Raw genomic sequence first — 12,540 nt, forward strand, 5'->3', positions numbered from 1 at the left:
CAGCCGAGGATTTAGAGCAGCTTTCACCTCAGAACCCCTACTGCTGAGACCAGAGTGAAGAAGGTTATTTTAAGAACTTTAACTTATTTCAGATTTCCTCAGTCTTACACAAACAAACATATCTATTATTTTCTTGTTTTTTTCTTCTCCTTTTTTCGATAAAATGTATGTGATGATGTCCTTAAAACAATATTTTGAAGTCTATAGATATTGAAGTTGCAATGGTGTTGAAAATCCCACACTAAATTAGATGGTCACAACACATTTAGGTTTTTTTTTTGCTTCAAGATGCAAGCAATGAACTGATTCTCAAAGTACTTCATTTTCTTTGCACTTGATTTTCTGAAAGAGTTTTGATACATGAAATGCTTAATCTATGGACATCGATTTAAAAAAAGTGACACTTTCATGATTTCAGCATCTCAAAAGTGAGCGTTTGTTGCTGTTTTTCTGCAGTTTTGAATCTCATTGTCGTGGCTTTACCCATTACCGTCTTTGCAATGCCTAACTCCGCCTGATTTCAACAAGGAACATAAAATTGCATAAAAAGTCACCCTTGTGCAGTTTTAAGAAATGGGTGAAGTTCCTAAAGAGACTTGAACCATTTCTTGTACCAGTCTGTACACATGTTTATCCCTGTTGTAAAGTGGGCATTTTAACAAGGAGTAGATTTATTTTTGGAGCTAGTCTAAAGTATCCATTTCAAGAACTGCAGTTTGGCACCTCAGCTCAAGCTTCCACTTGTTTTCATCACATCATTGTGAAATGTGGGTCTTTCAGAAAACCTGTGTTGCATTTAAGTTCAGTGTCAATTTAATTCGAGAGATTTGCATGTCTTGAGTCTATTTAAGGAGCAGGTTTTTAGAATTTTGCATTTGCAGAAGAGTGACACTAACAATTTACAAAAAGCACACCATTCAATATTCAATTGAGACCATTTACTTCCGAGGAAATGCTTGCTAAAGTAACAGATCAAAGGAGAAGTAGAACCGTTTTCTTATAGACGTTGATGCAATCTGGCTTATTTCTGCAGTCACAGGCTTCCCCCCTGTTGGCTGTTAGAAAGAATGCAGGTTCAAATCACTTCCACGTTGGCTTCACTTTTTAAACCCAGAGGCTACCTTCATCTTTCATATACAGTCTGTGGTCCTTGTTAATTAATTTTGTTTGAGTAAATGACAGCTTTACTTGTCTTGCCGCTTTAGTTTCTGCAATGATTGATAAACTTCACGATAAAAATGTTGGTTTTGGCTCCCAACGTTGGGCATCAAAGAAAAAGTGTGAGAAGTAAAGCAAGAACTGATATGAGAATGATGCTAATCGCAGCCTTAATGACACTTGATTAAAGGGTTTGATGTAGATTGAGCTTTTTTTCCTCTCAGGAAAATGAGGGTGACACCTATTTTTCAGCTGCTTTAAACAGCTCCTATGACAGAGTGAATATAGTGTGTGAAGAGTGAATCGGTTTCAAATAGACTGTAAGCAATGCAATTGATAAATGGGAATAGCTGCCAATTACAATATACATCTTAAAATCAAGTTTATTTATAAAGCATGGCGTAAGATAACCTGAGTTGACCGTAGTGCTGTGTATGGTGTGAGAAAATATGCAGCACGTCTAACCCGAACCATATAAAACCGCTGACTTTCATATCAGTGGTTTTACAAATTCATGCCTTCCTCCTTGTGTGACAGTCACGCTTTTGATGATATCTCATGTGATAATGCTCCATTACATTTTTTCTTGATATATTACACAACGAATCATGAATTGAAGCTTGACTTAATAATACATTGCAATTTAAATTGCAAAATTTGTGACACACTTTGATTTTTTTCTCCAAATCAGTCAGCCTCGGTGTGTTTACGTGTAAAAGACAGCAGAACTGTACGCACTGTTGGCACATAAACAGTGTCCATATCGCACATGCACTGCCCAGCACTGATCACTGCAGAGACACAACGAGCAGATGGATTGACTGCGAGGGGTAACTGAGGGGGGAAAAAAAACAAGGGGAGTGACAGAGGAAGAGGAGGAGGAGGAGAAGGAGGGCTGGGTAGAGGCAGAGATAGAGAGGCAGAATCACTGAAGTAGCACAGGAGAGCTTGTGAACGGGAATGAGCAGGACAAACACTGACAGGCTGAGACAGAGAGAGTGAGAAAGGGAGCGCTCGCAGCACCTCAAAAACAGCAGCGGCAGCCTCATTAGCATCAGGAGAAGAGTCGGTCACATGCAGCCACACCGGGACTCACGTAGATAAGCCGCATTTACCCATCGCTCACGGGGAGCCTACAGCAGAGAAGGACATCGAGGGTTGAGCCAGAGCTTTGAAGGAGAGGATGAGGAGCATCGCTGCCGCCTGACTCATACCGGGAGTCAGCCTCAGCACCTGCAGCGGCAGTCAGAGCACTCCGGCTATCAAGGAGACTGGGGCAGACGGGGAGAGAGCTGCTGAGATTATGCGCGGGGCAGAGAGCTCCTGTGGATTCCCCATCTTTGGCAAAAGCAGCAGCAGCAGGGGGAGCAGGAGCTGTGGCTCTACAGTCGGCGGCAGGGCTAGCTGGAGCTGCAGCAAAATAAGGAGCTCTGACTCTAAAGCTTTTTATTTACCCAGAAATGAAGGTAGCATTTACAGCCAAGGTGTAACAGGAACCAGCTGCCAATGTAGCCACAGTGTTGAATGTACCTGTAGTCAGAGCGGTCGTAGCTGCAGCGCTGGTGCAAAGGTGACCACAGCAGTGCAGTTAGGTGTAGTTGTAGTAGCAGCAGGGGGGGGCAGTGGCTCAGGACACTGAATGACCAGTGTGGCTGATGAAGGCCACCTGGATACGCTTGCTGAAACGAGCCAAAGGAGGTCGCGTCAAGAGCTCCGATGCCTGTGTAAGGGGATTTCTGAGTGTGTTTCCATCATTAAAGTTGGTGTGTTTTTGTGTTCACGCACTTGTGTTTCGTGCATTAAGTCTGTGTTTCTCCACTGCATCCGTCTGCAAATAGTGTTGGGGTCAACGTGGCATGGTTGTGTATTGCCTGGTGATGATGAGAAGCTCGGTGTTGTTATCAGTTATGGCTGTCAGATTCTGGGCAGAGCTCCATATCACCTCCCTCTGACCCACTGGGACGGTGTTTTCATCACACCCCGTCTTTAACCGTGACCTGATGGAATAATCATAGCGGGGCACTTATGTTCACCTGCACTTTTCAAGGCCAAATGGAGCTCATGAGACTGTGTATAATATGCAGTAAATAGTCAATTTAGGACATTTATGCCCTCATTTGGAAGTGCTTCGTTTTCACCTTGAGCAGTGTGAAGACTCCCAAAGACATGACATATAGTCTAGATGTTTGTTGGTGTTTTGAAAGCCGTTGGGGGTTGAACACAATCATGAATGTGATGACAGCAAAAGCAGCCCATGGATAGTTAATGTGCTTGATTTCAAATGAGTTATTCACCTTGGGTGCAAAGTAAACAGAGGCGATTGACAGCAGAAAGGCTTTGTGTAAGATGAAGGACATAAATATGAATAATTTTGTGTTGTCTACGGCAGTAACACTTGTTTCGTCTATACACAAGACAGGCAGCATAAGTGGAGAGGAGGGAGAAGTATAGTCCTCCTTTGTATGTATGTGATGGTTGGGTAATTCTAATCAGGCACAGAGTGAAGGAGGCTATTTTTAACTCAGACAGCAGAGTGTAATGGTGCAGTGAGATGAATGGAAGACCTTGTGTGGGTGGCATAGTAGCGTGCAGGTAAGGATAGGACTCACGCTGCCTGCACTTATTTAAAAACCCTTGTTTACATTCTTATATCATGATTATTGCCGGAAACTGATTTGGGGCAACAGGGAATTATCCTGTTGTTTATGTTGGTGGTTGAATGGTTTTATTTTTCTGGGCTGATAGCAAAACCGATCATTAGTAATCAAGGAGAGTGAGAAAAGATTTAGAGAGGATATACATATGCAGTAAAAATCTTGGTGTCAACATTTTGAATAAAACACGCTCTTACACAAAACTTAGTTGAAATGCTTTTATTTAATTTAACTTTAACATTTATCCTTTAGTGTTGATGGGCTCTTGCTGGTGACATTCATTCATTCATTCATTCATTCATTCAGTGGGTGAGACACTGGTTGAGACCACAGAGGGGTGATTATATCATCACTCTGCAGACATATCAGAGGCATTTTAAATGAACTTACTTCTTTTCTTCTTACTTTGTCTTTTTTTCTTTTTAACAATACTGATGGGTGCAAAAAGGCTGAATGTTGGATCCATTAATCAACCAAACTGTTGACTGGTAGATGTCTAGTTTATGTACAGCAAATCACAAATTAAAACATAAAACTTTAGCTCACATTTTTATTTGCTTTTGATCAGCATTTCAGTGTTTATTTTGATAATAAAACTACCATACGGCAGCTAATTTAATATTTTGTCAAAAGTCTGTTAAGATCAAAGGCAAATTGTTGAATTACGATTAATTTAATTTATTATTTAGCAGCTGAGGCTAAACCAAAGCTGTATTACCCCGCTCATCAGTTTTGGTCAATAACATCTTAGTAGCTAAATCTGATCATAGAAACTAAAACAGCTATATTTATACCATACTAAAAGTTAGCTAATTAACTAGCTCATCTAAGTAAATTAATAAATGATATAGATTTCATTGTAACTCCTATAAAATGGTAGATAAATACTAAAGTAGAATTTACACAGCATATTTTTTCCCTTTTTTCCCTGAAGTTGCTTTCATAACTGACAGAGTGCAGTTATTTTGGACTATGTCAGTGATTTTTTCTTTTCTGTCTAAAATGAAGATATTATATCCTGTCCATCTGTTATACAGTTTACACAGTCATCCTGAAGACTTTCCTTTTTCCTTTCAACTTCAGTCTTTGTGTAGTTACTGGGCAGAGTAGTTTTATGAAAGTCAACATACACACTAGAATCTATACGGCAGCTGCACGAAAGCTACTACTTAATTATTCATGACATGTTTTCAGCGCAGCATACGACGGCATATGTGATGTGAGTTTGCATGTGATGGCGTGCAGCGTACGTAGGAGTGTGTGCAAGGTTTTACTCTTGTGTGCATTGGTATGTGCGAGTCTGCATGTTTATGAGTAGATCTGTTGCAACCACATATCACAAAGAGATGTACTGGGACCTGGTGTTCCTCAACATTTCCTCAGTTTGTCACAGAAGGATCACAACAAATCTTCAGGCAAGCAGCTGAGAGAGAGCTAAGGATAGACAAAGAGCTGCCGGTGATGTTACTCTATTAAATACGGTTTGTGTCTTTTGACGTCCTTTCATCCAAGAGGAAGTGTCCGTAATTTCCTCTAGATTCAAGCAGCACTTGTGATTTCCTCAACTTGTGATTGATGGCAGAATTACATGCCTGCTCATTTCATTGAACGCAGCCTTTGTGCTCATTATGTCATAAAAGTAACTGAGTTTAACACTTCAGTCTGTGTGGGGGTGTTTGCACATTTGTACGTTGCACAACTGCAAAAGTTTCTCTCAAAAGTAAGGGCAGTGAAAAAGCAAATTAAGTTTTCTTAAATGCCTTTGAGTTGCTGCGACTCCCACTGCTTCTTGCCTCATAAAACCTGTCATTTTTAACGTGTGAATCCAAATGGACAGAGTCAAGTTTCAGTGTTTCAGTTTGCGTCTCTGAGGTGTTGCTGTTTGTGTCTCCGCAGGGTTCGGCCGACTCCTACACCAGCCGTCCATCAGACTCCGATGTGTCCCTGGAGGAGGATAAGGAGGCAGTGCGCAGAGAGGCAGAGCGACAGGCTCAGGCACAGCTTGACAAGGCCAAGGTTGGTATCCTAAACTCACCAGCACTAAGGCCACTTTATCCAGTTCCTGCCCTCTGGCCTCTATGCGCTTTAACAAGGGTGTGTCAGGAGCATTTTGAGCGTTTGCACCAAGCGGGGTGTCAGACGCTGAGGAGAGCTGCCGGTAATTAGCATTAGTTTGTGTGTTTGTAGCGAGAGTAAGAGTGTTATCTGTTGAAAGTGAGGACTTTTTTTTTAAAGTGAGGACTTTTTGACTGCTCTGCTTTGCTTTTTGAAGTTCAAAGTGATCCCATTGTGTTGCTGACCACCAGTAAAGCTATGGAGCAATGTTTAAATGAGTGGGTGCTCCTTTGTTTGTACCAGGCACACTGGTGATGCAATGCCCATTCTTGCCACTGGTTTCACTCCATTATACTCATATAGAAGTAGTAGAAGCAGTAATGCGCCATAGAAGTTGAATAAAATGATTGCAAGCTCACAGACATACTAAAAAACACTGAGGAAATATGCAATAGAATAGTAAGAGTCCCCAAAAGTCTAGGAATCCAAATATGTGTTGTACTGAGAAAAACTGGTTTATTATGCTTGAATTAATGATGGCTGGCATCACTCAAGTTGAAACATAAACTTTACACTGGTCTGTTTGTTATTGAAAAACTGAGCCTGCTTCCTTTTTGGTTTCTTTTCTGAGGCTCACATTTTTTTTCTTATGCTTTTGTAATAACAAGCAACTTAGCTACCTTCTTGTTTTCTGATAGGGGATCACCAGTCAGATTTCAGTGAGGGCCATATAAGGGAAATAGTTTGCAGATTTATGCACGGAGGAAACTAATCTGGTCAAAGTTCTGGGGTAAAGTTGATGTAACGTGAGTTGGAGCATCTATTTCCCTTGGCATATCCATTTCACATCTCCCACTCTAGATTAGCAAACAATGCTACTAAGCTGACTAAAAGACTATAAGAGGAGCATAATATTAGAGATCATGTCAGCTTGTTTCTCACTTGAAGAAAAGGCTTTTAGGTACTGCTGATGTGAGAGGTTAGGGGCCTCGGAGGGCTCAGCGTCACTGTTTATCAGGGCCAAGCCTCGCCTGCTCTGCTCTGCTCTGGGCCACAATTAGCAGCATATAAACAAACACACACACGACAGAGCAGGCCTGCCTTTGCGCGACAGGAATTGCAATCAGAGCTCACTTCCACAAAATCTCTCAAATCGCTGGCACTGTTCAAGATTTATGCCTTTGATCTGTGGAATAATTCGGCTATCTTCAGTGCACATTCTGTTCTTTTCCTACTTAAGAGCTCATTCGGTCGCTCTATTCTTTAGTATTAATTCAGCCTCTAGTGTCTGAAAAATGGGTTTATTGTCTTTCATTGGGTGTTTAGTGTCTGTAACAGCTAGTTTGCTCATTAGCTGTAAGCCTTAAGCTTTTGGGCTATCCATCCATTTGAGCAGACATTTTCCTCCTGCACTGTGTCTCAGGGCAGCTCATAGATGGCAAAGACAGATCATTCCAGCAGATCTATGTTGTTATTTTCCAGAGTCACCCTCTCTGGCTCACTAATTAAAAAGATAGGTTGGCTTTATAGATAACCTGGCATAGATTATCCCTGCTGGCATTTTACATGACAGATGACTAGTAGAAAATAGCCTCTTAGTGGTCTGGCCACCAGAGAGAGAGCAGACTGGGGTCAGAGAAAGTGCAGACTCTGTGACTGCGAGCCTTTATGGGCTGTAATTCACAATGACTTCCCTTACATACCACTGATATTTGGAAGTAGTAGGGACAAGGATTGATGCTTGTAACGGTATCTTTTCATCGCCCTAATACATTCATTCATATGTTTTACTTATAAACACATACTTAACACCATCTGTCTTTGGCTACGTGCCATAAAATGAGCACTCCACTGATGTTACACATCAAAAACAATTAAAGCAGTCACTGGCAGGACAACCAGTCAGCCAGTAAAAACAGAAGAATAACCTGAATGATGACAAGAGATGTTACCATTGCTTGAGCTGAACACTTGCAGTGACTGACTGAAGGTTTTTTGTGCTTCACCTATATTAGGGATGAATATTTGGGATATCCTGACCTCAGCAGCATTGACTTTTTTTTCTTTACAATTGTTCTCATCAAGGTTGTCTTTTGCAAACCTCCCAGTTTCTGGAAGTACAATATGAAACACTCAATAAGTACTCACAAATCCAGGGTGGAGATATATCTCTGTATATTTTCTGGTGGAAAAATTCTAGATTATATATTCTAACTTTGAGTTAATTTATTTTATTTGTTTTGTGAAGGGTTTGGAATTCATTTCCATGAGAATGTAAACTTCTGGCAATAATGTGGTTTTTGTCCACAGTAATGATTGTTGTACAGGTTGCTGTGATGATTTCAGGACCAAACATCATCTTGCCTTCGCCCCGCACAGTTGCCCATCTTTCTGCTCATTGTTTCAGTTTTCCTGTTCTGCTGTTTTGATTCATTTTTATTGTCATCACAAAATTCTTGGCCGCAGCAGGCAACCTGCTCACCACCAACGAAAATAAGACAAAATCAGAGACCAGCTGGTGAACAAAGTGGAGAAATTAACAGTTAAAGAGTCATGTATTTCCCCAATAACTTGGTGGAGACCAAAGTCGAGCTAAAAGGAGAGTGCTAATGAGCCAGATGTTGCTGTGTCAGCATGATGCCACTCCATCCAAGTGGCTAAAAACAGTTACTGCAGGTCTGACTGTTACAGTTAGTGCTTCCTCAACTTTTTACTCCTATCAATGCTGGTTTGTCTGTCTATCTGTTTGTTTGTTAGCAACATTACTCAAAAACGGAATAACAGATTTGGATGAAATTTTTTAGGGAAGGTCAGAAATGACAGAAGGACTAAGTGATTAGATTTTGGCAGTGATGTGGCTTACAATCGGAATCCACAGATTTCTTAAAGATTTCTGTACCATTGCGAGATAGCGGATGACGTCACAATGATATAAGGAACAATTGATTAAATTGTGGGGGTGTTTCTGTGTCCCATCAATTCCTGCTGCCCGCTACATAGTTAGGTCACGTGATTCGGCAATTCATAGATAACGTACACATGCATTACACATGCCACATGCTATAGTGACGTGATTTCTACTACGACTTTTTTCAAGATTTCAGCTGTTGGAAGTGATACAATGACCGAGCAGCCTTGGCAGAGTACTGCGCTCTCTGAGTATCTTTCTCATTCTATATAGTTTTTGATCAGAAAAAAAGTGTAATTTTTAAATATTCTTGCATATAGTAATTAGATGAGGTAAATAAAGTGTAACAGTTAGTCCTCTATTGTTGATATAAACATTTTCTTTTATGTCTACATGCTAAAAGACTTTTAAAGTCAACTGAGTAGCTGAGATTTATTTCACAGCTTCTCAAGTGGAGATTTTAAAATCTCTGGATTAGGTGCACCCGTGTAGACATGTAGAATGGAGATTTCTAAACATCTTGAAAAATATCCATTTTAGCGTGGACAAGGCCATAATCTCACTCCAACCATGCACTCCAAGCAAATAGAAACAGTTAGTGGAGGCTGCAATGGCTACAATATACAATATACTCAAGCAACCTTAGATAATTATAGAAATATTTTCCCACACTAAATTAATGAGGGTTATGGCTCCCTTCATAACATATAATAATAAATTTTACAGGCTCTCAGTACAGCCTAAGGCCAGTGCATGAGCTAAGGAGAGAACTCATTTCAAATCGATCCACAGCATTCAAGGTGAAACAATGTGTGAATCTTGATTTATAGCATGAGATCATGTGCATGCTGCGAATGTAAAGGCTCTGGCATGTTACATAGCAAATCAGCAACAGCAAGGGCAGGTGTTCAGTCAGTCAGTGTAAGCACAGAGAGGACTGGGAGGTATTATCCAATGCAATATGCATGATGCGATGCGATATTGTGACGAGCTTCGTGGGCTGTTAATTGGCTGTGGACCACAATGCTGCCTCATAGGGCTCCCAGTTACAGACAGCTTTTCTTTTAAGTCGGTTATCTTGTGTTTTATTCTTAGTCTGCCTCCTTCTCTCCCCTCCTGTGCTTCATTTTACACCACATCTTGTTCCTCTCCTTTTCTGTCCTTTATCCTTTTGTCCATCTCCTCTCCATTTCCCCGTCATTTCCTCCCTCCTCCCTTTCACTTCTTACCGAGTCTCTAACCGTCCGCCTCTGTCCTTCTCCCTCCCTCACTGCAGTCAATATGGCATCCATAATGAAGGCCCGGTTACGCAAGAAGCACCAGAGCGGTATAGGCTCGGTCAGGAGATGAAGAGATACCGCACAGTAGTGTAAAGGTGCCGTGATGTACAGATCATGCGGTCACTTGTGATACAAGGTGGCCTGCCAAGACATATACGCAATCGCTATGTTCCGTAAAACGTCATTAAGGTTATAGAAAGCTTCATCTGACAGCCGGCCATGATGGATGAAGGCAAACAGAGCAGCTGGGAGGGAGGAAAGAGGCAGCAGTCCCTGAGACAACTGAGAGCGCGCACATATGTATACATATACTAATGGACCTCATACCGCCATGCAGCCATGTGACTCAGTGTAGGCAAACACCAAGGACTCTGTGTCCTCTGCAGGTCCTCTGCAGGTCCTGGCACTGCACACACTGGATTGGACGACCTCCTCAATGTAGATGTCGCACTCACATACACCAGCTTACAACCATCCCTCCATTGGATATTTACGTTGCTGCATGCACGAGGAAAATGATTCCAGTAGGATTTTACTAATGTATTATTTCCATAATCCCTCATATTTTGTCATCGTCATTTCACACCTGTTGTATTCCAATGAGGCATTAGTGGACAACAACCACCATGATGGAGAACATCGTCATCCCTAAAGCCTCTCCTGGAGCCTGTGGATGAATTAGTCCCTCAGTAGGGAGCTTGTCGTTGAAAGAATACAGAGTGAATAGCCAACTACTGCAAGAAAAATACCCGCCTTTAGTTTTTAATCTGCAATAAATGCTTTGGAGTTTGGAAAGCAGAAGAAATATGTTATTAATCCAACACTGACATATTTCATTTTTTAAACCTGATATGGGGAACTTGTTAGCAATCCTGTTAGCACATATGATGCAACATTATCATTCATTTAGACTCGTGTGTGTTCCAAGTTAAATGTAAGTCTCACTCTCCTTTTGGCTTTTTAGTTAGCTCTCCCAAATATCCCACCACGTCCACCGTCTAGTTGCTAGCTGTGTCATCCAGCTGTTTAATGCTGAGCAGGTAGAACAGCAAGTTTTTACAGCTTTCTCACTGAAAACAGATGCATGCTGCAACAAAAAACTACTCTCCAAGAGCAATGAGACTCAGTCAAAAGAGTAAAGAAAACCAACAATGACCTACAACTTGCCAAAATGTGGAAAAAGCAGAGTTGTAGCTGCTTTAAAGCTCCACTAATTGATTATTTCTAAATTATTTTTATTTCTCATGTAACTCTGCATTCAACTTCTGCTCTATGTATGTTTATTAGCCTTGCGTAGCTCGTTGTTTTGATTGCGTGGCCGGCAAGTAACACTTTGTCATTAATCTTTGTGACCAACAAGCTAAAAAAACAACTTATGGCTAACTGCCCAGCACCAAACAGTGAACAGATATAGTTAGAAACTGATAAGTGAACATAGTGGAGCATTTAGCTGCTTAAGACGAAAATAGTTGAATGAAAAGTGGATAGTTATATAATAAACAAAAACACAACAAATAAACATGTACCTCTGTGTCTTTAAGATGTGTTAAAAATACTGACACTTGATACTTGCATACTGTAGACCTCTACTTTTTTTTTTTATTATTATACTTTACGTGCACTTCTAACACAAAACTAAAGCTGTAGTGGAAATTACTTCAGTCTGTTGATGCATTTTATTTTTGGGTTGCTTGGAGAAAATCAGATTGTGGGACTATGATGAAAGCAGCTACAGGAGGCCAGATTTCATTGCACTTTGAAAGCGTTTTTTTCAGAATCTGTATAAAGTCCAGCTGAGTTAGAGCATCAAAGCTCTGATCTCTTGGGTTCATTTTGACTTCCAGCTGAATATTGCGCACAAGTTCCCTCATCTTGCTCTCTTTTATCTGCAGGTAAATATTTAGTGTGCGAGGGAGATTACTCTAAGCTGCATCCCTGTACATTCATTTTTAGCTTTTCAGATGACTTCTGTCATGCTTGTCACTCTATCAAAGGCAGAGCAAATGTAATCTGGTTGAGGGCATGACCATGATGCCAACTGTTGTGGCCACAGCCGTCATTCCAGATTATGTCCAAAAGCATTTTATGTAATTCCTAAAGGGATGTGTGTCTTAAGTGGATATTCTAGCCTTGCAGCACAAATCCAGAAACTAGTTTGGTGTTTGTCTGCCAGCATACTGTTGTCCCATTAGAATTTTTTTCATAATGAGATTTTTTTTTCCTTCTACAAATTGAATGTGCCACTGGGGGCGAGGATATTTACTCCTGCCCTGGAAAAAATGCCCCTCTCAAAACAAGAAAAAAACTCATTTCAAGTAACTTTACCTTGAAATAAGGGGAAAAAATTGCCAATAGAACAAGTGAAAAATGGTAATGATATGATATTTAGAATATTGAGATCTTAAAATTAGCTGGGAAAACTTATTTGAAGCTATATTTTGCCAGAATTGTCAAGCTTAGATGCCTTAAAATAAGCCAGTTATGC

At 40.7% G+C, this 12,540-nt stretch overlaps 1 protein-coding gene across 6 annotated transcripts in view; it reads left to right on the top strand.

Annotated features, from left to right (window-relative positions):
- cacnb2a (calcium channel, voltage-dependent, beta 2a) overlaps window positions 1-12,540 on the top strand; it is a 74,859-nt gene that overhangs the window by 44,165 nt on the left and 18,154 nt on the right. For 4 of the 6 annotated variants that reach the window (XM_022212305.2, XM_051940157.1, XM_051940158.1 and 1 more), the window contains one exon: window positions 5,709-5,828. In XM_022212305.2, the coding sequence (XP_022067997.2) occupies window positions 5,709-5,828 (120 nt within the window). Of the gene's footprint in view, window positions 1-2,026; window positions 2,883-5,708; window positions 5,829-12,540 lie in introns of those variants that run through there. The other 2 variants (XM_051940156.1, XM_051940161.1) reach the window with 2 other exon arrangements.

This window comes from Acanthochromis polyacanthus, chromosome 20 (assembly GCF_021347895.1).
Source record: "Acanthochromis polyacanthus isolate Apoly-LR-REF ecotype Palm Island chromosome 20, KAUST_Apoly_ChrSc, whole genome shotgun sequence".
NCBI lineage: Eukaryota > Metazoa > Chordata > Actinopteri > Pomacentridae > Acanthochromis > Acanthochromis polyacanthus.